This window comes from Chiloscyllium punctatum, chromosome 12 (genome assembly GCF_047496795.1).
Source record: "Chiloscyllium punctatum isolate Juve2018m chromosome 12, sChiPun1.3, whole genome shotgun sequence".
NCBI lineage: Eukaryota > Metazoa > Chordata > Chondrichthyes > Orectolobiformes > Hemiscylliidae > Chiloscyllium > Chiloscyllium punctatum.
The window spans coordinates 75,585,700-75,613,557 of NC_092750.1; the positions used below are offsets into that span (position 1 = coordinate 75,585,700).

The window sequence follows — 27,858 nt, forward strand, 5'->3', positions numbered from 1 at the left end:
CTATAGACAAGGTGGACAGAGATGAGCTTTTTCCCAGGGTGAGGGATTCAGTAACGAGAGGTCACATATTCAAGGTGAGAGGAGAAAAGTTTAAGGGAGATACATGCAGAATGTACTTTTACACAGGGGGTGGTGGGTGCCTGGAACGCATTCCAGCAGAGGTAGTAGAGGCAGACGTGGTGGATTCCTTTTTAAGGTACATCTGGATAGATGCATGAGTAGATGGGGAGCAGAGGGATACAATTAGGAATTGGGCAATAGGTTTAGACAATGGATTTGGATCAGCTCAGGCTTGGGGGGGCTGAAGGGCCTGTTCCTGGGCTGTAAATTTTCTTTGTTCTTTTGTTCTTTGACATGTCAGAGGTTGGTTCTTACTACGTACCCACTGCTCTCTGGTGGTAGTAGAGTCAGATACATTAGGGACATTTAAACGACTCTTGTACATGGATTGAAGGGTATGCAAGTTAGTTTGATCTTGGAGTAGGATAAAAGGTTGGCACAACATCAAGAGATGTTGGGCCTGTACTGTTCCATGTTCTAAGGCCTTGCATAAATTACCTAAGAGATACAGGGGTATCGTAATCGCTGACTTTCATGGGTAATATGAATTGCTGTTCAGAATGCAAGCACATTGATTTATAATGTTAATGGTAGTTATTTGCTTGTTTCCTTGTTTTGAGTATTTTAAAATATGATTTAGATACTGAGGAATTTTTCTTTTCTATTTATTCATGGGCCATCACCGGATAGGCCATCCATGCATTGTCTGTATTTTTAATTGCCTGAAGAAAGTGGTGGTGAGCTACCTTCTTGAACTACTGGATTCCTTCAGGTGTATAGACATCCACAACAATCTTAGGAAGAGTATTCTAGAATTTTGACCTGGCAAGTGACATATTCCCAGGTTAGGTTGTTGTGAGACTTGAAAGGAAACTTGCAGGTGGAGGTGTGTCACGTATTTGCTGCCCATATCCTGCTGGTTGGAAGTGGTTGTGGGTTCAGAAGGAGCTGTCTGAGCCTTGGTGAGCTGCCGTTCATCTTGTACATGTAATACATTGCTGTTACTGAGCATTAGTAATGGAGGGAATGGCTGTTTATGGATGTGTTGCCAATCAAGCAGGCTGCTTTTCTTTGTATGGTGTTAAGCCTTCCTGAATGTGCTGGAGCTGCAAGTTGGGAGTATTTGATCACACTCCTAACTAGTGACTTGCAGATGATGGATACACCTTGAGGAATCTCAAGTTTCTGTGAATTGGTAGAAGAGTTACTTGCTGTAGGATTCCTTGCCTCTGACCTGCTCTTGTAGCTAGTCTGTTTCAGTTTCGGTTCAATAGCTATGCCCAGCATATTGATAGTGGGGGATTAAGCAATGTTAATATTAATTGAAAGTCATGGGGTAATGGTTAGAGTCTGTCTTGTTCGAAGGTGGTCAATCTATGGAATTTCTGTGGTGCAAATATTATCGCCATTTATCAACCCGAGCCTGAACATTGTCCAGGTCCTGCTACATATGGATATGGAGTGCCTCAATATGTATGGAATTGTGATTGGTGCTTAACATTGTGCAAACATCAGTGAACATTCACACTTCTGACCTTTTTTGATGGAAGGATGATCATTGATGAGCAGCTGAACGTGGTTGGGCTGAGGACATTACCCTGAGGAACTCCTGCACAGATATTCTGGCCCCAAGATGACTGACTCCAGCAACCACAACCAATCTTTCTTTGTACCAGGTATGATTTCAACCAGCAGAAAGTTTTCCTTGATTCCCATTGACTTCAGTTTTCCTAGGGCTCACCCTCGGTCAAATGCTATCTTGATGTGATGGTTTGTCACTCTCGTCTCATCTCTGGAGTTCTCTTTTGTCCATTTTGAACCAAGGTTGAACTGGAGTCAGGAACTGAGTGGCCTTGGCAGAACTCAATACGAACATCAGACAGCAAGGTTACGATTGGTGTCCTTCCTAACTAATGTGCCTGCTGAGGTGTATCAGAGGAGTGAGAAACTTGGCTTATTAGTTGAAAAGTCAGATGGAGCATTGAGTTTAGAAGTAAACATTGGAGAGTCTTTAAAGCAGCTTGACGTATGAGTCTTACAATCCTACAGCGCGGAGACAGGCCCTTTGGCCCAAACTGGTCCAACCAAAATGTCCATCCACACTAACGCTATTTCCATGCACTTCGCCCCATCCTTCTAATCCTTTCCTATCCATGTATCCAGTGCCTTTCAAATGTTGTTAATGTACCCACCTCAACCATTTCCGCTAGCAGCACATTCCATATACATACTTTGTGTAACAAAGTTGCCCCTCAGGTTCCCTTTTATTCTTTTCCCGCTAACTTAAACTGATGCCTTCTAGTCCTTGATTCCCCAATTCTGGAGGGAAAATGACTGAGTGCATTCATCCTGTACATGCCTCTCATGGACTTATACACCTCTTTAAGGTTCCCCCTCAGTCTCCTACATTCTAAAGAAAAAAGTCCTACCTTGTCTAACCTCTCCCTATAACTCAGGCCATTGAGTCCAGGCAAAATCCTTGTAAATTTTTAAAAAGCCATGAACAAGGTGTGGAAAAGCAGCTGGGAAAAGAACCCAGAGCTAGAAATGGAAGGAATATATTTTGTAAGAGATTGACAAAGTTGGGTCCAGTGTCAAAACTACAGTCTTACAGAGTGAAATAATTGCACACAAATTAGAACTTCAGAAAGGGATAGGGAGCTGAATTTCAAAATATTTGTTTCCAGTTTGAAAAGGAAAAACAAGGAGGGACTGATTAAAAAGTTATGAATTAAACAAGAAATGTCAAGCTTGCTTAGCATCAGAAAAACCTCAGGGTTTTACAGCAGGTAAAGAATAATTACACCTAGCCACAATATTAGCTGCTTGCACGAGAATGGCAGAATTCAGCTGCATCTCCTAGAGGGGGAACCTCTTGGTAAAGAATTTAGAGTAGAAAATGTTCCTGAATTAAAATAAGATGAAATAACTTCAGTTATTGTGGAATAAAATTCCTCATGATTGGCTGATTCCTTTTGTAAGATTTGGACATTAAAAAACACGGTGATCTGGAAAAAAACGACTGTGGCTTACAGCCTGAACAGAATGTTTAGTAAAAGCTGAGACGAGCACCCGAAAACTGTATTGACGATCTGGTATTTGGCATCAAAAAAGAGTAAAGTGCTGAATCCTGAAAGGAAGTAATGATATGACTGGAAGTTTCTGCTTGATTCCAGTTGTTAGCAATCAGTCCCCAGAAGCAGATGTACTGTTAGCAGACCCCAGTAATGCTGTTGATAATCTTTAACCGGATCAAACCCATTGTAACGTTTTTGGACCCCTGAAAAATGGCATCTTGGGGCTGAAACTTTATGCCAAACTTTACATCAAATTCTGAAAAGAAACATGGGGAATATAAAATTAAAGTACATACCTTAAAGAAATACATGGGGGAAGGGAAAAGCATAAAGCAAAATTAAAAGGAGATTTTTAGGGAACACAGTAAATGAATCAAGAGGAAAATTCATTTTGTTTACAGAAATTGATACTTCAACAATATATGTTAATTGATCTCTAAATCCTAAGTCATATACTTGCATGATTTTTGAGTCTTTATTTTTATAAGTGTGTATCATTTATGGAGTGCAACAAAATGGAAAGTAATACCTTTAATGTTCGTTAATATTTATAATGTTCAGAGCTTGATATATTTTGAAGAAAAATTTGTGAATGAACAAGGCCTTCTTTTTTTCCAATAGGGGAGTTGTGATGAAATGCAACTGCAAGCTGACGTCAGTGGTTTCAAAGGCACTTTCTTTTTTTTTGACGGTCCGTAACTGAAAAGGAAATCACAATTTGAAGTCTGTAGAAAATAGAGGAGGTTAGGGGTATCCTTTAATTGCTGACATCAGACTTCTAGCCTTTGAAGCTGGTTGAGGAAATAAATGGCAAAGCGGAGGGATCAAATTACAACCAGTGTTGGAAGAATAGTGTCTGGATGTTAGTAAAGCCTTTGATAAGGTATTGCAAAATAGACTAATTAGTAAAGTTAGATCACATGGGATTCAGGGTGAGCTTGCCAATTGGTTACAAAATTGGCTTTAAGTAGGAGACAGGGTGGTGATGGAGCGTTGTTTTTTGGACTGGCGGCCTGTGACCAGCGATATTTCACAGAGATCAGTATTGCATCCCCTTTTGTTTGTCATTTTATACAGATGATTTGGATGAGAATGTAGGAGGCATGGTTATTAATTTTGTGGATGACACCAGAATTGATAGTATAATGGACAGTAAAGAAGGTTGTCTAAGATTAGAGAGAGCTTAATCAATTGGGGTCAATGGGCTGAGGAGTGGCAGATGGAGTTTAATTTGGATAAATGCGAGGTATTGAATTTTGGTAAACAAACAAATGCAGGACTGGATGACTAAAGAAATTGAGAGTTTGGTTAAGAAAAAGAAGGAAGCATATGTCAGGTATAGACGGGATATATCGAGTGAATCCTTAGAGTATAAAAAAAGTAGGAGTATACTTGAGGGAAATCAGGAGGGCAAAATGGGGACATGAGATAGCTTTGGCAAATAGAATTAAGGAGAATACAAAGAGTTTTTACACCTATATATTTAGGATAAAAGGGTAACTAGGAAGAGAATAGGGCCCCTCAAAGATCAACAAGGTGGCCTTTGTGTGGAGCCACACAAAATGGGGAGATACTAAATGAATATTTTGCATCAGTATTTACTGTAGAAAAGGATATGGAAGATGTAGACTGTAGGGAAGTAGATGGTGACATCTTGCAAAATGTCCAGATTACAGAGGAGGAAGTGCTGGATGTCTTGAAACGGTTAAAAGTGGATAAATCCCCAGGACCTGATCAGGTGTACCCAAGAACTCTGTGGGAAGCTAGAGAAGTGATTGTTGGGCCTGTTGCTGAGATATTTGTATCATTGATAGTTACAAGGATCGGTGCTGGGTCCCTCTACTTTTTGTCTTTAACCTAAATGATTTGGATACGAGGATAAGAGGTACAGTTAGTAAGTTTGCAGATGACACCAAAATTGGAGGTGTAGTGGACAGCGAAGAGGGTTACCTCAGATTACAACAGGATCTGGACCCGATGGGCCATTGGGCTGAGAAGTGGCAGATGGAGTTTAATTCTGATGAATATGAGGTACTGCATTTTGAGAAAGCAAATCTTAGCAGGACTTGTACACTTAATGGTAAGGTCCTAAGGAGTGTTGCTGAACAAAGAGACCTTGGAGTGCAGGTTCTTAACTCATTTGAAAGTGGAGTCGCAGGTAGATAGGATAGTGAAGAAGACATTTGGTATGATTTCCTTTATTGGTCAGAGTATTGAGTACAGGAGTTGGGAGGTCATGTTGCGGCAGTACAGGACACTGGTTAGGCCACTGTTGGAATATTGCATGCAATTCTGGTCTCCTTCATATCGGAAAGATATTGTGAAATTTAAAAGGATTCTGAAAAGATTTACAAGGATGTTGCCAGGGTTGGAGGATCTGAGCTACAGGGAGAGGTTGAACAGGCTGGGGCTGTTTTCCCTGGAGCGTCGGAGGCTGAAGGGTGACCTTATAGAGGTTTACAAAATTATGAGGTCCATGGATAGGGTAAATAGGCAAAGTCTTTTCCCTTGGGTCGGAGAGACCAGAACTAAAGATATAAAAGAGACCTAAGCGGCAACATTTTCACACAGAGGGTGGTATGTGTATGGAATGAGCAGCCAGAGGATATGGTGGAGGTTGGTACAATTGCAACATTTAAGAGGCATTTGGATGGGTATATGAATAGGAAGGGTTTGGAGGGATATGGGCTGGGTGCTGGCAGGTGGGACTAGATTGAGTTGGGATATCTGATCGGCATGGACGGGTTGGACCAAAGGGTCTGTTTCCATGCTGTACATCTCTATGACTCTATACAAAAAGCAGTAAGAGCTTTTGATGTTTTTCAGTTCATTTTACTTGTTAAGTGAGAAAAACCCAGTCTTTTGTACAATTAGTGGTAGGACCCTAGTAGTAGGTAGTAAGGATAACTACAGACCAGTGAGCCTGACGTCAGCGGTGAGAAAGTTGCTGGAGAAGGTACTGAAGGATAGGATCTATTTATATTTGGAAGAGACTGGGCTTATCAATGATGGGCCACATGGTTTTGTGCGGGGGAGATTGTGCCTTACCAACTTAATAGAGTTCTTCAAAGTTTGGGAGAAGATTTGTAGCTCGGGTGCTCGTTGTTGTGGTTCTGTTTGCCGAGCTGGGAATTTGTGTTGCAGACGTTCCGTCCCCTGTCTAGGTGACATCCTCAGTGCTTGGGAGCCTCCTGTGAAGTGTTTCCGTGATGTTCCCTCCGCCATTTTTAGTGATTTGTATCTGCTGCTTCCGGTTGTCAGTTCCAGCTTTCCGTTGCAGTGGCCGGTATATTGGGTCTAGATCAATGTGCTTATTGATTGAATCTGTGGATGAGTGCCATGCCTCTAGGAATTCTCTGGCTGTTCTCTGTTTGGCTTGTCCTATAATAGTAGTGTTGTTCCAGCATTAATAGCATTAATACAGTTCTTTAAGCAAGTGACCAAGTTGATACATGAAGGAAAGGCTGTAGATTTCATATGCATGGACTTTAGTAAGGCATTTGATAAGGATCCCCATGATAAACTAATGGAGAAAGTGAAGTCACATGGTGTGCAGGGTGTTTTAGCTATGTGGATAAAGAACTGGTTGAGCAAAAGGAGACAGTAGTCATTGAAGGAAGTTTATGGAAATGGAGAAAGGTGACCAGTGGTGTTCCACAGGGATCAGTACTAGAGCCACTGTTGTTTGTGATATACATAAATGATCTGGAAAAGGGCATTGTTGGTCTGATCAGTAAGTTTGCAGATGACACTAAGATTGGTGGACTATCAAAGAATACAGGAGAATATAGATTGACTGGAGGGTTGGGCGGAGAATTGGCAGATGGAGTTCAATCCGGGTAGATGTGAAGTGATGCATTTTGGAAGGTCTAATTCTAGAGCAAACTATACTGTAAACGGAAGAGCCTTGGGAAAAGTTGATGAGCAGAGTTCAGGTCCATTGTACCCTGAAGGTGGCTGCACAAGTGGATAGAGTGGTCAAGAAGGCTTATGGTATGCTTGCCTTCATTGGACGGGGTATTGAGTATAAGAGCTGACAGGTCATGTTAAAGTTGTACAAGACTTTGGTTGAGCCTCATTTAGAATACTGTGTACAGTTCTGGTCGCCACATTACCAAAAGGATGTAGATGCTTTGGAGAGGGTGCCGAGAAGATTTGAGGATGTTGCCTGGTATGGAAGGTGCTAGCTGTGAAGAGAGGTTGAGCAGGTTAGGATTGTTTCAGTTAGAAAAAAAGGAGATTGAGGAGGAATCTGATTGAGGTCTACAAAATCATGAAAGATATAGAAAATGTAGATAGAGATCAGCAGTGTGAGGGACTCAGTAACGAGAGGTCATGTTTTCAAGGTGAGAGGTGAAAGGTTTAAAGGGGATACACGTGGAAAGTACTTTGCACAGAGGGTGGTAGATGATTGGAACGCGTTGCCAGTAGAGGTAGGCACGGTAGATTCATTTAAGATGTGTCTGGACAGATGCATGAGTAGGTGGGGAGTAGAGGGATACAGATTCTTAGGAATTGGGCGATAGGTTTAGACAGTGGATTTGGATCGGCACAGGTTTGGAGGACCAAAGGGCCTGGTTCTGGGCTGTAAATGTCCTTTGTTCTTTGTTCAAATGGACTGTAGCTGTTCAAGAAGGAAACTCACCGCCACCATCTCAAGTATAGCTACGGATGAATTTCTTAAAAAAATGTTTAACACTAGATCTAAAATAGCATATCATTTAGCTGGCTCTTCAACATAGAATGAATAGAAAGGAGCTGATCCCCTAGTCACAGGCTCAAGAGCAAGAGGGCACACTTAAGGAGGAGGTTAAGAGATGATTTGTGGGAACTTTTTTTTTACCTACAGGATGGTGGGGGTCTGGAATGCACAGTCTAGGAGGGTAATTGAGGTGGGTAACCTCACAAAATTTATGAAGTAATTGGATGAGCACTTGAAATGTCATAACATTCAAGACTATGGGCCTAGCGTAGGCAAGTTGTACTATGTAGGTAGTATTTTTGGCATTACGGACTTAAAGGACAAAAGGGCTTCTTTTGTACTGTGTGATTTTATATTCAACTCTACAAAGCCATTATCCTCTGCAGCTTTAATGCTGAATTGGTTTATCATTTTTTTTTGTAGATAGAAGTAACCCATGATAACTGTGTTGTCCAGGCTACGTGCCTCTCTCATCTTCTGATTAGTACTATATCCACGCTATCACTGCTATTTCATAGCCTGTAAATAACTCCAACCAATTGCTGCTGCTCCTTGCTGTTTCTTAGCTCTGTCCAGAGATCGTCCCTTGCTCATGTATTGATCTCAGATTATTATCAGAGCAAATCCTTCTCCTTTCTTTAATGTCTTTTCTAAAAATGTTGAATATCCTTGAACATTCCGTTCCCAATCCCATCCACCATACTGCTGTATTTCTGTTATGGCAATTAGATCATGCCCATGTAATATAATTTGTCCCTTTAGACTGTCTATTGAAAATGCGATGTGTATTCTGCAAGATTGCTGTTAACTGTCTTTTTGACTTAAGTATGTTTCAAAGGCAAAATAGTGCTTGGCTTTGTTTTTCATGTCTTCCAGCCTCAGGCTTTTTGACTTTGTGTTATTAACTTGCTTCTAACTTGGATTGCCCTGAGGCTTCCAGTTCCCTGACAAGCTAGTTTAAATCTATGCCGGCAGCTTCCTACAAGGAGGTCAGTTTTAGCCCCACTCAGATGTAATCTGTTCAGCTTGTACAGATCCCACCTTACTTGGAACTGATCCCAATTTCTTAGAAATCTGATGCCCTCCCTCAGGCAGCAATTCTCCACCCTGATAATCAATTCTCCCTTTCTTATATGCACCAATGCATTGCAGTGGGACTAATCCTGAGATTTGTTTTATTCATTCATGAGATTTGACCTTGCTGGCAAAGCCAATATTTATTGCCCATGCCTAACTATTTTTGAACTGAGTGGCTTTCTGGCCTATTTCAGAGGACAGTTAGAGCCAACCATGTGTGGATCTGTTGTCACATGTAGGCCAGACCAGGTAAATGTAGCAGATTTCATTCCCTATATGTGAAATGTATAGATTGTTATGACAACTGGTAATAGTTACCTGGTACTTAATTCCAGATTTTATTGAATTCAGATGTCATGAACTGTCACGATGAGATTTGAACCAACTACTTCAGAACATTATCCTGGGATTCTGGATTACTAGTCTGGTGACATTACACCTCCCCACACTGCTCGTGAGGTTGTAATTTTTAATTTCCTTTTACAACTTCTGAAAATATTCCTTGAGGACCTCATCCGTCTTCCAATAGATGTTGTCAGTACCAATGTGGAACACTATTTCTTGTCTGATACATCTCCCTCAGAAGCCCCCTGCAGCCAATCAGTGACATCCTTGACCTTGGCTCCATGAAGGTAACACACCATTCTGGAGTCCTATTTACTGCCACAGAAAAGGGCCTCTAATCCATTGACTATAGGATCCTCTGTGGAAGGGGTGGGCAATTAATTCTTCCAAGGGGCCACATAAAAAACCTGAGTTGTGTTCAAGTTGAACATAATTCTGCTTAGTATTAATTTTCTCCCATTGTAAAAAGTACTAAATTATATAGTTTTGCACTTGAACTTACAATCAAAAGAATAAGGGTATTCTGTTACACTAAAGATATGAAATTGTGGAGTAGGTCAAATATAGAAGAAATAAACAGTAAAAACAATAATTTCAGTATTTCATTTTATTTTTAACATGTTAATCTCACAAACCAATAATGAAAAGTTGTTTCATTATTGTTCAGTATTATAAACCACAAACAATTCTATACTTTCCAAACATCGACTGGGACTGCCATGGTGTTAAAGGTTTAGATGGAGAGGAATTTCTTAAGTGTGTACAAGACAATTTTCTGATTCAGTATGTGGATATACCTACTAGAAATGGTGCAAAACGTGACCCACTCTTGGGAAATAAGGCAGGGTGGGTGACTGAGGTGTCAATGGGGGAGCACTTTGGGGCTAGTGAACATAATTCTATTCGATTTAAAATAGTGATGGAAAAAGATAGACCAGATCTAAAAGTTGAAGTTCTAAATTGGAGAAAGGCCAATTTTGACGGTATTAGGCAAGAATTTTTGAAAGCTGATTGGAGGCAGATGTTCGCAGGTAAAGGGACAGCTGAAAAATGGGAAGCTTTCAGAAATTAGATAACAAAAATCCAGAGAAAGTATATTCCTGTCAGGGTGAAAGGGAAGGCTGGTAGGGATAGGGAATGCTGGATGACTAAAGAAATTGAGGGTTTGGTTAAGAAAAAGAAGGAAGCATATGTCAGGTATAGACCGGATAGATCGAGTGAATCCTTAGAGTATAAAGAAAGCAGAGTATACTTAAGAGGGAAATCAGCAGAGCAAAACAGGGACATGAGATAGCTTTGGCAAATAGAATTAAAGATAATCCAAAGGGTTTTTACAAATATATTAAGGACAAAAGGGTAACTAAGGAGAGAATAGGGCCACTCAAAGATCAGCAAGGAGGCCTTTGTGTGGAGCCACAGAAAATGGGGGAGATACTAAATGAATATTTTGCATCAGTATTTACTGTGGAAAAGGATATGGAAGATATAGACTGTAGGGAAATAGATGGTGACATCTTGCAAAATGTCTTGATTACAGAGGAGGAAGTGCTGGATGCCTTGAAACGGTTAAAGGTGGATAAATCCCCAGGACCTAATCCGGTGTACCCGAGAACTCTGTGGGAAGCTAGAGAAGTGATTGTTGGGCCTGTTGCTGAGATATTTGTATCATCGATAGTCACAGGTGAGGTGCCGGAAGACTGGAGCTTGGCAAACGTGGTGCCACTGTTTAAGAAGGGCGGTAAAGACAAGCCAGGGAACTATAGACCGGTGAGCCTGACCTCGGTGGTGGGCAAGTTGTTGGAGGGAATCCTGAGGGACAGGATGTACATGTATTTGGAAAGGCAAGGACTGCTTTGGGATAGTCAACATGGCTTTGTGCGTGGGAAATCATGTCTCAGAAACTTGATTGAGGTTTTTGAAGAAGTAACAAAGAAGATGTGATCGTTATGGACTTCAGTAAGGCGTTCAACAAGGTTCCCCATGGGAGACTGATTAGCAAGGTTAGATCTCATGGAATACAGGGAGAACTAGCCATTTGGATACAGAACTGGGTCAAAGGTAGAAGACAGAGGGTGGTGGTGGTGGGTTGTTTTTCAGACTGCAGGCCTGTGACCAGTGGAGTGTCACAAGGATCGGTGCTGGGCCCTCGACTTTTTGTCATTTACATAAATGATTTGGCTGCGAGCATAAGAGGTACAGTTAGTAAGTTTACAGATGACACTAAAATTGGAGATGTAGTGGACAGCGAAGAGGGTTACCTCCAATTACAACAGGATCTAGACCAGATGGGCCAATGGGCTGCGAAGTGGCAGATGGAGTTTAATTCAGATAAATGCGAGGTGCTGCATTTTGGGAAAGCAAATCTTAGCAGGACTTATACACTTAATGGTAAGGTCCTAGGGAATGTTGCTGAACAAAGAGACCTTGGAGTGCAGGTTCTTAGCTCCTTGAAAGTGGAGTCGCAGGTAGATAGGATAGTGAAGAAGGCGTTTGGTATGCTTTCCTTTATTTGTCAGAGTATTGAGTGCAGAAGTTGGGAGGTCATGTTGCGGCTGTACAGGACATTGATTAGGCCACTGTTGGAATATTGCATGCAATTCTGGTCTCCTTTCTATCGGAAAGATGTTGTGAAATTTAAAAGGATTCTGAAAAGATTTACAAGGATGTTGCCAGGGTTGGAGGATCTGAGCTACAGGGAGATGTTCAACAGGCTGGGGCTGTTTTCCCTGGAGCGTCGGAGGCTCAGGGGTGACCATATAGAGGTTTACAAGACTGAGGGGCATAAATAGGATAAATAGACAAAGTCTTTTCCCAGGGGTCGGGGAGTCCAGAACTAGAGGGCATAGGTTTAGGCTGAGAGGGGCAAGATATAAAAGAGACCTAAGCGGCAATGTTTTCACGCAGAGGGTAGTACGTGTATGGAATTAGCTGCCAGAGGATGTGGTGGAGGCTGATACAAATGCAGCATTTAAGAGGCATTTGGAGTGGTATATGAATAGGAAGGATTTGGAGGGATATGGGCTGGGTACTGGCAGGTGGGACTAGATTGGGTTGGGATATCTGGTCGGCATGGACGGGTTGGACCGAAGGGGTCTGTTTCCATGCTGTACATCTCTATGACTCTATACAAAAAGGAATAAGTGCTTTTGATGTTTTTCAGTTCATTTTACTTGTTTAGTGAGAAAAACCCAGTCTGTTTTGGGCTTGAACAAGTGCACTGAAATCTGGTTGAATGTCTGAGGTGGACATGCGAAGGACGGCTGAGAGGTGATCATCAGTGATAGAGGATCGGGATTTGGATTTGTCGAAGTTCATCACTGAGAACGTCTGTTCGCATATATCGGTAGATCCAAAGAGGACTAGAATATTCTGAGCATGCCTCCTCATGTATGGAAAGTTCTCCTCTTTGAGGGAAGAGTAAAAATCAAGCAGTGAGACTGACCTAAAGTACTCTGCCAGATGTGTGTCAGACTGCAGATCAAGCAGTTCAAGCTGAACATCACTAGGTGCATTCTCCACATTGCATGTAAATGGAGAAAAAAATCACATGCTTTTCATTCTCAAATATCTTGGTTTTTATTTTTACAAATTGACTTTTCTCACAGCATTGATCAAATGTACAACACAAGATGACTGGCAGAAAACACAGAGTTTGCATGAATGTGTCTTTGCCTGATTGGCAGGATAGGACAAGAGTCCCAGAGGGCTCCTTGTTGGGTCCTTACCATATTATAATTTATATCAATGATTCAGATGGAGAGTGAAGGCATTTTAGCTAAATTCGCAGATTACATCAGGATTGGATGGAAAATATGTTGTGAAGGAGAAGCAAGGAAGTTGCAGACAGATTGAGTAAGTGGGGGAAACTCTCACAGATGGAGTTTGATATGGGAAAATGTGAAGTTTTCACTTTGACAGGAAGAATAAAACAAATAGGTATAATAAGAAATAGGGACAGTGGCAGGATTTTGAGGTGCAGAGGAATTGACGTGTTTTGGTGCATGAGTCACAAAAAGTGAACATGCAGATACAATACATAAATAAGAAAATTAAATGGATGCTACCTTTTATCATAAAAGGATTTGACAAAGGAGTTAGGATGTAATGCTTCAGTTACACAGGGCATTGGTAAGACTACTTTTCAAATACTGTATGCAGTTTTGATTTCCTTATTTAAGGAAAGATATGAATGCTTTGAAAATCATTCAGAAGAAGTCCTAGATTGATTTTTTTGGAATGAGGGAGTTGGTCTTTTAAAAGTAGGTTTGATAGACCTTTTTTTCCACTGGAGTTTAGAAGAGTGAAGGGCTATACTTCTTTTATGAGAAGAATTGAACATAACAGTATGGATGTTACTTTTCAGGTAGGCAGGGCATTGGTAAGACAGCTCGAATAATGTGTCCAATTTTGGTTTCTTCTTTATGAATTATGTCAATGCTTTGGAGGCAGTCCAGATGTAGTTTTCTAGATTGAGACCTGAAATAAATGGATTGTCTCATGAGGAGAAATTAGACAAACTGAGCTTGTTTGCCCAGGTCTGCTCAAACCACCCCCCAGCTCATCTCCTCTGCCCTGAAGCTCTTCAGCCACGTCCTCAAACCACCCCCAGGTCTGCTCTATGGCTATCTTCCATCCTTTGTTATCCTCCCTATACAGCTGAGTCATCTGTCGTACCATGGGCTTAATCCGGGCTATGTTCCCCTTTCATCCATTTCCAAAATGGAATGCCAATTGGGAAGCACATTAGGCTCAGAAATATCTTGCACGACCTGCCTGGTTTTTGTATTTTGTTCAGTAGTCATCCATTCCCTGTCCACCTGTGTACTCCTAATTTGTGGTGTGACCACATCTCTATACATGCAACCCGTGATTAATCCATATAGTCCTCTCCCTCATGACTCAACAATCATTTCAGCTACTGCTCAAATTCCAAGGCCTGGAATTCAATCTTGTGCAGCTTGTATAACCCCCTTCAGATGTTTTTGGGGCACAATCCCATGACTTTGCTTATATCACAGGGTGTACATTTCACTTGACCCTTCTGATTTCCATTCTGTACACACTAAACTATTTGTCACCCTTGGAATTAGTATAAAATTTACTATGAGCATTTAACTAGTTTATTTTTCAGAAAAAGTGAAATGTGTCAAGTTTAAAGAAGAGCAGTCTGCTTCCACCACCCTTTCAGGGGAAGAGGTTCAAGTACTGCAACCAGTTGTCCCCATAAGCTGAGCAGCTGCACAGCCTGGGCACAGTCCACCATCCTTTGCCCTATAACTTTAGCTCTGACTTAAATATATCAAACAGAGAACTTTGTGAACAACTTAAATTAGAGGGAACATTGCTCACAACCCTTTGAAAGAAAACATTTTGACCTCATCTCTGTTTTGAATGTAATCCGTAATTTTGAAACAGTAACTCCCATTCGAGATTCTCCCGTTAGAGGAAGCATCATCTCCACATCTACATTGTCATGACCCATCAGGATCTTAGATATTTCACTCAAATTGCCTTCCTCTTCTAAATTCCAGTGTATCCAAGCTTAACTTTGCCTGATAAGACAAACCTGCGTCTTCCTTCTCTTAGTCTGGTAAACCTTCTCTGAGCTGCATCCAGATATTTCCCTAACTAAGTTACCAATCCTGTCCATGGTACTCCAGATGTAGTCTCACCAATGCCTTGTATAAATTAAACATAACCTTCTTAGTGTTGTATTAAATTACCGTCACAATAAACAATAACTTGCTTAATTGTTTGCTGTGCATGCATGCTATGCCTATCTGATTCATCCATAAGGACACGAGATTCTTTTGCATGGGGCTGTACAGTCTCACTCACCATTTTCACAATATGCTTTTTTTGCTTCCTATCTAAACATACAATTTAATAATTTCTATATTATACTGCATCTTCAATGTATTTTGCTTAACTTACGTAATCCTTCTGTAACCTCCTTATGTTCTCTTCACATTTCTGCTCACCATACTGCCAGAAGGACGCAATGATTTTTGAGAAAGTGCAGAATTGGTTTACCAGGATGTTGCATGCTTTGGAGGGTATTGCCGACAAGGAGCAATTGAATCAGCTTGGTTTGCCATTACTTGAATGTTGTAAGATGAGGGGGGACCAGATAGAAGTTTACAAAATTTTGAGAGTATGGATAGTCAGAATATTTTTCCCAGGGTAGATTTTTCTTTTGTCAAACATAGTGTGGTAACTGCCAGGATTGCACTGCCGGAGGAGGTGGTGGAGGTGGATACAATAGCAATGTTTAAAAGACACCTTGACAGATATGTGAGTAGTTAGGGTATAGAGGATACAGAGCATGTAGAGGCAAAAGTTATTTCGTTTAGAAAGGCATCATGTGTCAACGCAGTCGTTGGACCAAAAGGGCTGTTTGCATGCTGCACTGTTCTTTGTTCTTTTTCATTGGTTTCTTCCACGTCAGTGTAGCAAACGTTAAGTTGCTGACTGTGGTTAATTGATGAAATAACTGTAAATGGAAGAATAGAGAATACTAGCAGTAGGACCTCTCAGTCAGTAATTTATATATCAAAAGTAAAGCTGGTCTAATTCACCAAGGATGGGAGAAACCATAGGTTGATTAACCTAACATTGCTGGAAAAGTATTGGAATTAATCATTATGGAAGTAACAGCAGAACATTGGAAAATCATAATATAATCCAGTAGAGTCAGCATGACGTCATGAAAGACAAATCATGTCTGACCAATTTATTGAGAGGTTTGCGAGGAAGTTGCAACCAGAGTGGATACAGAGGAACCAGTGAATGTGTTTTATTTGGACTTCCAGAAGGTGTTTGACAAGATATTCCATAAAAGGTAAGACATACGCTAATAGCCTGTGGGTTGGAGGTAGCATGTTGGTATAGATAGAAGATTAGCAAGTAGGGTTAAGTAGTTGTTTTTCAGATTGGCGACCTGTAACCAGTGGGGTTCTATAGGGGACAGTACTTGGGCCGCAACCGCTTACAATATGTATGAATGACTTAATGGAAGGAAGCAAATATACTGCAGCCAAATTTGTAGATGACACAAAAAAAGCTGAATGGGTAAGCTGCAAGAGGGACACAAACTGTTTACAGAGATATTATTGATAGGTTAAATGAATGTGAGAAAATGTGAAGTTAGTCATTTTGGAAGGGAGAACAAAAGAATTGTATTATTTAATTGGAAAAAGGCTGCAGAAACCTGCAACACAAAAGGACTCGGGGGTACTGTTGCACAAAACTCAGAAAGCCTGCATCCGGATTCAGTAGGTATTCCAGAGGGCTGATGGAATGGGGCCTTTATTTAAAGGGAATTGGAGTAAAAGAGTAGGGAAATGTTACTGCATCTGTACAAGGTGCTGGTGAGACCATTTCTGAATTTTGAGCAGTTTTGGTCACCTTATGTAAGGATAGATATTATTTCATTGGAGGAAGTTCGGGGAAGGTTCAGTATAATGATCCCTGGTATAGAGGGATCATCTTATGAGTAAAGGCTAATTAGGTTGGGACTCTACTCACTGGAATATAGAAGAATGAGAAGTGATTCCATTGAAACAAAAAGGATTCTTAAAGGGCTTGACAGGAAAAATGCTGGGAGGATATTTCCCTTCATGGGAAAGTCGAGGACCAGAGAGCATCGTCTCCGAATAAAGAGGTGCCAATTTAAGACTGTGATGAGGAGGAATTTCTTCTCTGAGGGTTGAGAGTCTTTGGAATTCCTTATTATGTAAAACTATGGGGATAAAGTCCCTGGGTATATTTAAGGCCAAATAGGTTCCTGATCAGTAGCGGAATCAAGTATCACAGGGAAACACAGGAAAGTGGGTGTGAGGACTGGTGGATTAGCTGTGAGCCTATTGAATGGCGGAGCAGGCTTAAAGGGCTGAACAGCCTACTCCTGAACCTATTTCTTTTGCACTTATTGTCTTATTACATTAAATTCAGAGATATGGAATAGTAAAAGCAAAAGGTTGCCAATAATACAGGGTTTAGCAGGGATCATGGGCAGGGAGAGATGAATTAAGGGAAGAGCTTTGGGAGAGGAGAACGATCGACATGTCACATGGTTGAGGAGTGCCTATGTTAATGGTTCAGCATTTTGCAATAATGGAGATGGTACACTGGTTTAAACACTAATATTTTGAATTAGACAGCAAAAGACACAGAATTAGAACTTCAGTTTCTATCTTTCCCAATCCTCCTTGGGCAAAGATGTAACTGTGGAAGAGAAGAAGCCAGTTGGAAATTATGAATTCCTTCCATGGTTAACTGCCTGGAATTTTTAATGGCTATCTTGGCTAGGCACAGCAGCAGATCTACAAGGAAGCTTTCCACCTATCCCACTTTGCAGCAGGTTACTGAAGATCAGGAGCATAAGGCTGAAATGGAACCCAAAATGTTGAGCTCTTAACTGCAAAGTTCTGTTTACAATTAACTTTGGAATCGTAATGGGACCTGCATTTCTAACTTTGATGTGATAAAGCTTTACTATGATGCTGAATAGAGCAAGAAAACAAAATACTAAGAAAAATTCAGGTCTGTTTTCATTAGAGTAGAGGAGGTGTTATTGTAATGAAGGGCAATTGAGATGGAAACTAGTTATTTCCAATGTTTAATAGATAAAGAAAGCCAGAATCCAGGAGAAACATTTTTGGACAGAGAATTTTGTCAGCTATTGAATAAAATTGAGGGGGGCTCCAGCTAAGATAGGTAATATAACTTCCTAATTTGGTCATGCTGTGTGTCCCTCATATAGTCTTATATATTATTGACATTGTATGCCCAACACACTGGTGTGGCTAGAAGCATCAAGAAGTTAGATCAATCTCATCCTCTTGAAGATCTTCAACATCGCAGACACCAGTCTTCAGTGATTGTATTCACTCCATGTGTTATCAAGAAGCAGCTGAAGTCACTCCGTGCTGCAAGAACTATGGACCCAAACAACATCCAGCAAAAGTACTGAAGACTTGCAAAAATTATACATTAATTATAGTGGGCAACTTTAATTATGTGAGCATATACTGAAATAGTAGGAGTGAAGAGAGCACAGAAGAACAAGAATTCAATGGATGTTTTCAGGTTATTTCTCGAAAGCTGTCTATTTCCAATTCAGTCAGAAAGAAGGCATTTCGAGACCTGGTCCTTGGGATTGATGTGGGCCAAGTGGATCAAGTGTCAATATGAGAACAGTTATGGGATAGTGATCACTATATCATGAAGTTTGTTATAGAAAAGGGCATATAATCATCCAAAATAAGATTATTAATGGTGGGGGGAAGCAACTTCAATGGGGTAAAAAGGGATCTGACCTAATTATATTGGAATCAGTGTGGCAGGATCTTGTAAGGATCAGATACTTCAATTGACTTCAAAGCATTCTTCGGATCAGGATCAGGATTTACTTGTATTTGGAGAAGAATGAACCTATTAGAGAAAAGGTCAGAAGGTTATAGTCCAACGGGCTTATTTGAAATCACAAGCTTTCAAAGTGCTGCTCCATCATCAGGTGGAGTGAAGTGAAGCACACAGGCACATAATCTGTAGGCAGAGATCAAAAGACTGAGGGGGAACATTACTGTCTAGTAATTGTTTTTAGATTAGATTAGATTAGATTAGATTACTTCCAGTGTGGAAACAGGCCCTTCGGCCCAACAAGTCCACACCGCCCCGCCAAAGCGCAACCCACCCATACCCCTATACCTACCCCTTACCTAACAGTACGGGCAATTTAGCATGGCCAATTCACCTAACCTGCACATCTTTGGTCTGTGGGAGGAAACCGGAGCACCCGGAGGAAACCCATGCAAACACGGGAGAATGTGCAAACTCCACACAGAGAGTCGCCTGAGGCAGGAATTGAACCCGCGTCTCTGGCGCTGTGAGGCAGCAGTGCTAACCACTGTGCCACCGTGCCGCCCACAAATTGTTGCGCTGTGTCTATTCATCCATTGTTGTAGTGTCTGCGTGGTCTTTCCAATCTACCTTACTTTGGGATGTCCTTGCCTGAAGCGTAGGAGGTAACCAACATTGGCCAAGTCATGTGAATATCTGCCGTGAACGTGGAGTTCCCACATGTGATAGTAGTATCCGTGTCGATCATCTGGCATGTCTTGTAGAGTTGCCATGGCATGGTTGTGTGGTGTTGTGGTCGATGTCCTGAAGGCTGTATAATTTGCTGCGAATGATGGTTTGTTTGGCTATTGTTTGAAGGTGAGGAGTGGAGGTATAGGGATGATCTAGGTGAGATGACCATTGTCATGGATGACATGTTGAAGGCTGCAAAGAACATTGCATAGTTTCTCCGCTCCGCTATCATCATAGCACCCGCCATGTACATGGCAGATAATCATGTGACTCAGCCAAAGTTGTCTACCTCATATGCTGCAGGCAAGAATGCCCTGAGGCATGGTCTATTGGTGAGACCATGCAGTTGCTCCCAACAAAGGATGAATGGACATCGTGCAATAATTGCCAGACAGGAATGTACCCTCCAGCATCTTTAGAATGACTAACTGTCATGAAGCAGAGCAACTTTGGAATATCAGTTATTGAACCTTCATAGCTTTGTATTTTAATCAATTCTTGCTTGGAGCTATAAGCTGCGAGTTGAAGGTGATATTTGGATTGTGAGCAGCAACTTGTTTCAAAAAAAGCGAACAAACAAACTAATATTTATGAAGCAGATCTGAAAGTTAACTGCAGGTGAACCCTTGTTCAAGTAACTCTGTGGACCATTTAAATTGGAGAGCTATGATGCTCAGACAGATGGCAGTGATTGGATTATTAACTGGTCCCTCACATGGAGACCAATATCACCTCTTCTAAAGAAGAGAAACACAAATTTGAATGGGTTTTGACTTTTTTTTGTCAGAAGGTTTGAGGCTGCCAGAGCTGCAGGAAAGAGATGATTGCTCTCCTGTTATCAATATATTGAAGGTTCAGAGACTAGAAGTTCATTTATAAATAAGAATTGAATACTCCTTGGAGCTCACTGGAAGCTATTTGCATTTACTGGGTTCTTCAGAAATCAAGTAAAATGAAATCCCGTGTGCCTGTACTATTATACCACATGAGGTTGCTTAAGACTATACGAACTAGGAGGAGGATTAGGCAATTTAGCTTCTCCAACCTGTTCCACTATTTGATATGATAATGGCTAATCTCATCTCCACCTCAAATCCACTATACTGGCCACGCTCCATAACATTTCCAACCATTACTAATTAAAAATATCACCTCCTCAAATTTACTCAATTTCCCAGCATCCACTGCACTCTGGTGTGGTGAATACCACAGATTCTTAACCTCTTGAGAGAAGTACTTTTTCCTCATCTCTGCATTAACTCTGCTATCCCTTATTCTAAAACAATGACCACTTATTTTATATTACCTAACCCGAGGAACCATCCTTACCATGTCTACTTTGTCAATTCCCTTTAGCAGCTTAGATCCCTTAATTAGACCTCCTCTCATTCTTTTAAACTCCAGAGAGTGTTGGCATAAACTGCTCAATCTGGCTTTCTAAGACAAAGTCCTCATCTCTGGAATCCATCTAGTGAATCTCTTCTGAACTGCCTCCCTTACAGCTACATCCTGCCTCAAATAAGGTGATCAAAACTCCAGTGCGGTCTCACTTATGCCTTGTACAGCTGCAGCAGCATTTCCCTACTCTTATACTCTATTCCTTGAGCAATAAATGCCAGAATTCCATTTGTCTTTCTTATTACCTGCTGTATCTGGATACCAAACAAAAAAAACTTAAGATCTACAGAGGATGGAAATCTAAAACAAAAACAGAAACTGCTGGATAAACTCTGGAGCGAAACCAGAGTCAACATTTTGGATCCAATGACCCTTCAGAACTGATTGTAGCTAGGAAAAGGTGGTGTATGTGCAAGACAACTATTCTGCCATTGTTCATTGCAATGTCCCACCTATTTTTGAGTAATCTGCAAATTTGGCTATCATGCTTTCTATTCCTGAATCCAAGTCATCAATACAGATTATAAATGGCTGACGCCTAAGTGCCACAATCTGTGGCACCAGGCTAATTACGTTGTGCCAGCCAGAAAAAGATCCATTTATCCCGATTCTTTGCTTTCTGTTGGTTAGCCAGTCCACTGTCTAAGCTAATAAGTTACCCCTGGCTCCATGTGCCTTTTCTGTGGTCTCCTTCTTCAAAGACCGCAATTTCCCTCCAGATGTGATCGACGATGCTCTCCACCGCATCTCCTCCACTTCCCGCTCCTCCGCCCTTGAGCCATGCCCTTCCAATTGCCACCAGGACAGAACCCCACTGGTCCTCACCTACCACCCCACCAACCTCCATATAGTATCATCCGCCACCTCCAAATGGACCCCACCATCAGGGATATATTTCCCTTCCCTCCCTTATCAGCGTTCTGAAAAGACCACTCCCTCCGTCACTCCCTCGTCAGGTCCACACCCCCCACCAACCCAACCTCCACTACCGGCACCTTCTCCTGCAACTGCAAGAAATGCAAAACTTGCGCCCACACCACCACCACCACCCCCCCCCCCCCCCTTACTTCCCTCCAAGGCCCCAAGGGATCCTTCCATATCCACCACAAATTCACCTGCACCTCCACACACATCATTTACTGCATCCGCTGCACCCGATGTGGCCTCCTCTATATTGGGGAGACAGGCCGCCTACTTGCAGAACGTTTCAGAGAACACCTCTGGGACTCCCAGACCAACCAACCCAACCACCCCGTGGCTGAACACTTCAACTCCCCCTCCCACTCCACCAAGGACATGCAGGTCCTTGGACTCCTCCATCGTCAGACCATAGCAACATGACGGCTGGAGGAAGTGCACCTCATCTTCCGCCTAGGAACCCTCCAACCACAAGGGATGAACTCAGATTTCTCCAGTTTCCTCATTTCTCCTCCCTCCACCTTGTCTCAGTCCCAATTCTCGAACTCAGCACCACCTTCCTAACCTGCAATATTCTTCCTGACCTCTCCGCCCCCACCCCTGCTCTGGCCTATCACCCTCACCTTAACCTCCTTCCACCTATCGCATTTCCAACGCCCCTCCCCCAAGTCCCTCCTCCCTACCTTTTATCTTAGCCTGCTGGACACATTTTCCTCATTCCTGAAGAAGGGCTCAAGCCCGAAACGTCGATTCTCCTGCTCCTAGGATGCTGCCTGACCTGCTGCGCTTTTCCAGCAACACATTTTCAGCACCTTATTAAATGCCTTCTGGAAGTCCAGATGTACTACATCTATAGGATCCCCAGAATTCATTCGTCAAAGAACTTTAGTGAATTAGTTTAATGTGATTTACTTTTCATATAATCCATAGTCAGCATGGTTTTATTTTGACTTTCCAAATGTCCTGTTATTACTTCCTTAGTAAAAGAGTCTAACAGTTCCCAGTGGCATGTAATTTAACTGATCTGTAGTTTTCTCTTTTCTGCCTGTTTGAATAAGGGTGTTATCTCAGCATTTTTGCAATCAACTGGAAACCTATCTGCACCCAGGGAATTTTGGAATATTATTACCAGTGAATGCACAATGTTTGCTAGCAGTGAACTGACATTTCCTTTTTTTTCTCTTTAATTTTTTCTGTAACTATGTCTGCCTGTCTGTTTACATCAGAATGAGGTTACAATCAAAGAAGATTAGCTTGTTTAACCTTACTGTGTTAAAGCTACTGCATTAATAATTGTTAATTCTTTGTTTAAGCTATAAAATTGGTGTCTGGTATTGATTATTCACGACATCTGGTTAGGAACCATTGGGGTCAGTTTTTGTTTTCACTAATGTTTTAATTTTACTGTGTTGTGAATACAGAGATAGAGAGGCAAATTTGATTTAACTGTCTGTCTTTGTGTCGTAACACAATGTTTGTCTAGTGCACATCAGCCTTTTAAATATGTGTTCACTTTGAATTATTCTATTCTAGGCCATACATGTTCATGTCCATGTCACTAGAGCACTAGTGCAGTGTTTCAGGCCACGCTGCCAGAATCACCGGTGATGACTCAGAAAATCCAGATAATCTCCACAGACTCTCCTGTTTCCTCCCCTCAAAGGATTCAGGTAAGTGGCAGTGTTTGTGTGCCATGCTACGTAACCAACATTGGCTATATTTGTTGGTAATAAGTTAACAGAATTGTTGTTTAAAAAGAGGGTTCTTCCTTGGAAACGTGTTCAAAAATAGAGTTGAAATTTGAATAATTTCTTTGCATTTCCTAACATTTCCTTTACCGTATGTCTGACCCAGTTCCCTGTCTGTCCTGCCACCTGTCTATTTGCAGATGAGCTGGAGCCAAGGGATGTGTAGGTATTTTCTAATCAACCTGCTCATAAATATAATTACACACCTCTGAAATAGATGGGACATAACTCTGTGTGTCTCCTGGGTCAGAAGTAGGGATGCTACCACTGCACCACAAGAACTCCCTACAAATTGCATCCACTTCCCCCAACAAGTGAAGACCAGGAGAAAGTGAGGACTGCAGATGCTGGAGATCAGAGTTGAAAAATGTGTTGCTGGAAAAGCGCAGCAGGTCAGGCAGCATCCAAGGAGCAGGAGAATCGACGTTTCGGGCATAAGCCCTTCTTCAGGAATGAGGAAGGTGTGCCAAGCAGGCTAAGATAAAAGATAGGGAGGCGGGACTTGGGGGAGGGGAGTTGGGAATGCGATAGGTGGAAGGAGGTTAAGGTGAGGGTGATAGGCTGGAGGGGGTGGGTGGGGGCGGAGAGGTCGGGAAGAAGATAGCGGGTCAAGAAGGCGGTGCTGAGTCCGAGGGTTGGGACTGAGACAAGGTGGGGGAAATGAGGAAGCTGGAGAAATCTGCATTCATCCCTTGTGGTTGGAGGGTTCCTAGGCGGAAGATGAGGTGCTCTTCCTCCAGGCGTTGTGTTGCCATGGTCTGGCGATGGAGGAGTCCAAGGACCTGCATGTCCTTAGAGTGGGAGGGGGAGTTGAAGTGTTGAGCCACGGGGTGGTTGGGTTGGTTGGTCCGGGTGTCCCAGAGGTGTTCTCTGAAACGTTCTGCAAGTAGGCGTCCTATCTCCCCAATGTAGAGGAGGCCACATTGGGTGCAGCAGATGCATTAAGTGATGTGTGTGGAGGTGCGGGTGAATTTGTGACGGATATGGAAGGATCCCTTGGGGCCTTGGAGGGAAGTGAGGGGGGAGGTGTGGGCGCAAGTTTTGCATTTCTTGCGGTTGCAGGGGAAGGTGCCGGGAGTGGAGGTTGGGTTGGTGGGGGGTGTGGACCTGACGAGGGAGTCGCGGAGGGAGTGTACTTTCCGGAACGCTGATAGGGGAGGGGAGGGAAATATATCCTTGGTGGTGGGGTCTGTTTGCAGGTGGCGGAAATAACGAAGGATGATACGATGTATCTGGAGGTTGGTGGGTTGGTAGGTGAGGACCAGTGGGGTGCTGTCCTGGTGGCGATTGGAGGGGCGGGGTTCAAGGGCCGAGGAGCGGGAAGTGGAGGAGATGCGGTGGAGAGCATCGTCAACCATTTCTGAGGGGAAATTGCGGTCTTTGAAGAAGGAGGCCATCTGGGTTGTTCGGAATTGCAATTGGTCCTCCTGGGAGCAGATGCAGCGGAGGCGAAGGAATTGGGAATATGGGATGGCATTTTTACAGGGGGAGGGTGGGAGGAGGTGTACTCGAGGTAGCTGTGTGAGTCGGTCGGTTTAAATGTAGTAAAAGTGTAGACAGCACACTTTCAAACCGGAGACCTTTTGTACGTGAGGCAGATGAAACCCATTGCCAAGGACTAGTTAAGTTATATGACAACACTACACAATTATTTACCTGTGACGAGAGTCTATTTATGTGCAATAAATAGTCATTTTTGTTGAGTGCAGAAACCTGTCTGTGTTTTCAGATAACCTGGGTCCATAGGACTGGTAAATTGGAAACTTTCGCATACTTTCTTCAATTTTTAACTTTTGTAATTACTCCAGAAATAGTGGGTTCTGATTCCAGTGTGCTGCTCGAGGCCTAACACACTAGGAGAGTTAATGTTCAAGAATTCTGTCCCCTCCCACCTCTACTTTGCTGAATACATTTGGTATGCTGGGGACCATTGGTGAAGAGAAGTATCATTTAAACCGTAGCAGACAGCATGTGATATAGACACTTCATCTTATGATGAATATATAAACTCCTTTATTTTACAAAAGGTTGACCGAGGGACATCACAGCATTATAAAGCAGTCGATCTAATGAGGGCTTCAGGTATTTAGATTATTGGATACCTTCCAGGGCAGTGGGACCTGCATAAGAAGTCCAGGATGTATCTAAACCAGAGGGGCACAAATTTCCTGGCAGGAACATTTGCTAGTGCATTGGAGGGGGTGGGAACCAGAGCAGTAGATTAGAAAGTGAAATGACTGAGGAGGAGTTTGAAACTACTAGGAGCAGTAATCCTAAGAGAAAGAACAAATAGGGAGAAGTCACTGAACATGATGAGATTAGCAGTCTAAGGTGCATTTGTTTTAATACAAATGACAGTAAGGCAGAGTATGCCAGGTAGAGTTTTGATTAATATGTATAACTATGATATTGCAGCTATTACAAAGTTTTGGTTGAGAGGCACGAGGCTTAACAGTTCTGGGATTTAGATGTCTGAGGCAAGATAGAGAGGGTTGTAAAGGCAGTGGGGAGTTACATTAGTGATTAGGGACAATATCACAGCTATACTGAGGAAGGACACCCTTGGATGGCTTGCCTACTGAAGTCACATGGGTACAGCTCAGGAGTAAGAAGGGTGTAATCACTCTCATGGAAATTGTATTTTTTTAAATTCATTTGTGGGTTGACAGCTTCAGTTGGGCCAGCATTTATTGTGCATCCCTAACTGCCTAAAGGACAGTTAAAAGTCAATCGTATTGCTGTGGATCTGGAGTCACATGTAGGCCAGACCACTAAGGATGGCAGTTTTCTTTCCTGAAGGGTGGGTTTTTCTGACAATTGACAATGGACTCATGGCCATCATTAGACTCTTATTGTCGTTTGTTTTTTGTTGAATTCAAATTCCACCATCGACAATGACATGATTCGACTTCGGGGCCCCAGAACATTCCTGGGTCTTTGGATTAACTGTTCAATGATAATACGGCTAGGCCATCACCTCCTCTTCAAGTACAGGTCTCTCAACTGCCAGCAGGAGTTACAGGATCAGATATGTGGACAGATTGTTTTATATTTTTCCACAACCATAGGGTTATTGTAGTGGGCGATTTTTAACTTGCTTCTATTGCTCAAAGCTCTCTTTGTGGATGAGGGAGTTTGTGAGATGAATCCAGGAGGGTTTCTTGAAGCAATATACAATTAATCCAACTGCAGAAGGGGCTTTAGTGACCTGGTATTAGGGAATGACCGTTTCAGTGGGGGAGCATTTCAGGAACAATGACCATAATTCTGTAACTTTTAAGTTACTTGTGGATAAGGAAAAGAGTAGTCCTCGAGTGAAAATACTAAATTGAGGAAAGGCTAACTACCACAATATTAGGCAGGAATTGGGAATGTAGATTGGGGGTAGCCGTTTGAGGGTAAATCCACCTTTGGCATGTAAAAACCTTTTAAAGAGCAATTGATTAGAGTCAGGACGAGCATGTTCCTGTGAAAATGAAGGATAAGAATGACAAGAACCGGGAACCTTGGATGGCGAGAAATTGTGAGCTCCATCAAAAAGAAAAATAGAGGTTTACATAAGGTTTAGGAAACTGAAAACTGACAGATGCCTGTAAGAATATAAAGAAAGCAGGAAAGAAATCAAACAAGGAGTTAGGGAGGCTAAAAGATGCCATGGAATGTCCTCGGCAAACAGGATTAAGGAGAATCTCAAGGTATTTTGTACGTATGTAAGGAGCCACAGGGTCACTAGGGTAAAGGATAGGTCCTTTACTAGTCCAAAGACTAAGGAGAGAATTTATGCATGGAACTGGAGGAAGTGGGTAAGGTCCTAACTTGCCTTGATACTCACAACAGGAGGACATAATAATGGATGGGGACTCTGGTATGCTGATATTCTAGGGCATGTTGATATTAAAAAAATGAGGTGTTGTTTGGTGTTTTGAAAAGCATTTAGGTAGACAAGTCCACAGGACCTGTTGGGATCTATCCCAAAATACTGAGGGAGGTAAGGAAGGAAATTGTTGAGGCCCTGTACGAAATCTTTGTATCCTGTTCAGTTGCAGGAGAGGTCTCAGAGGAAAATAGCCAATGTTCCTGTTTTTAAGAAGGGCAGCAGGGGTAATCGGGGAAATTGCAGGCTAGTGAGCCTTATGTCTGTGGGAGGAAAATTATTGGAGAAGATTTTTAAGGACAAGATATATTCACATTTAGAAAAAGTATGGGCTTTGGTGTGCAGCAAGTCATGTCTCATATACTTGATTTGAGCTTTTTGAGGCAGTGACAAGAGGGTAGTACAATACATGATGATTATGTGGAGTTTAGCAAAGCTTTTCACAAGATCCCTGGACCTATGGTGAGATGGTAAAATGGGAAGATGGATAGAGAACCAACCGGCTTGATCATAGCAGACAGAGTAGTGATGGAAAGATGTTTTTCTGACTATAGATCAATAACC

At 42.1% G+C, this 27,858-nt stretch overlaps 1 protein-coding gene across 7 annotated transcripts in view; it reads left to right on the forward strand.

Moving 5' to 3' along the window:
• The window catches only part of LOC140483948 (nuclear receptor subfamily 2 group C member 2-like), a 226,292-nt gene that overhangs the window by 15,923 nt on the left and 182,511 nt on the right, over window positions 1–27,858 (forward strand). For 6 of the 7 annotated variants that reach the window (XM_072582812.1, XM_072582814.1, XM_072582815.1 and 3 more), the window contains exons 2-3: window positions 1,611–1,736; window positions 23,206–23,342. In XM_072582812.1, coding sequence (XP_072438913.1) covers window positions 23,280–23,342 — 63 coding nt within the window. In that variant the 5' untranslated portion in view covers window positions 1,611–1,736; window positions 23,206–23,279. The remainder of the gene's footprint in view (window positions 1–1,610; window positions 1,737–23,205; window positions 23,343–27,858) is intronic. The other variant, XM_072582813.1, reaches the window with a different exon arrangement.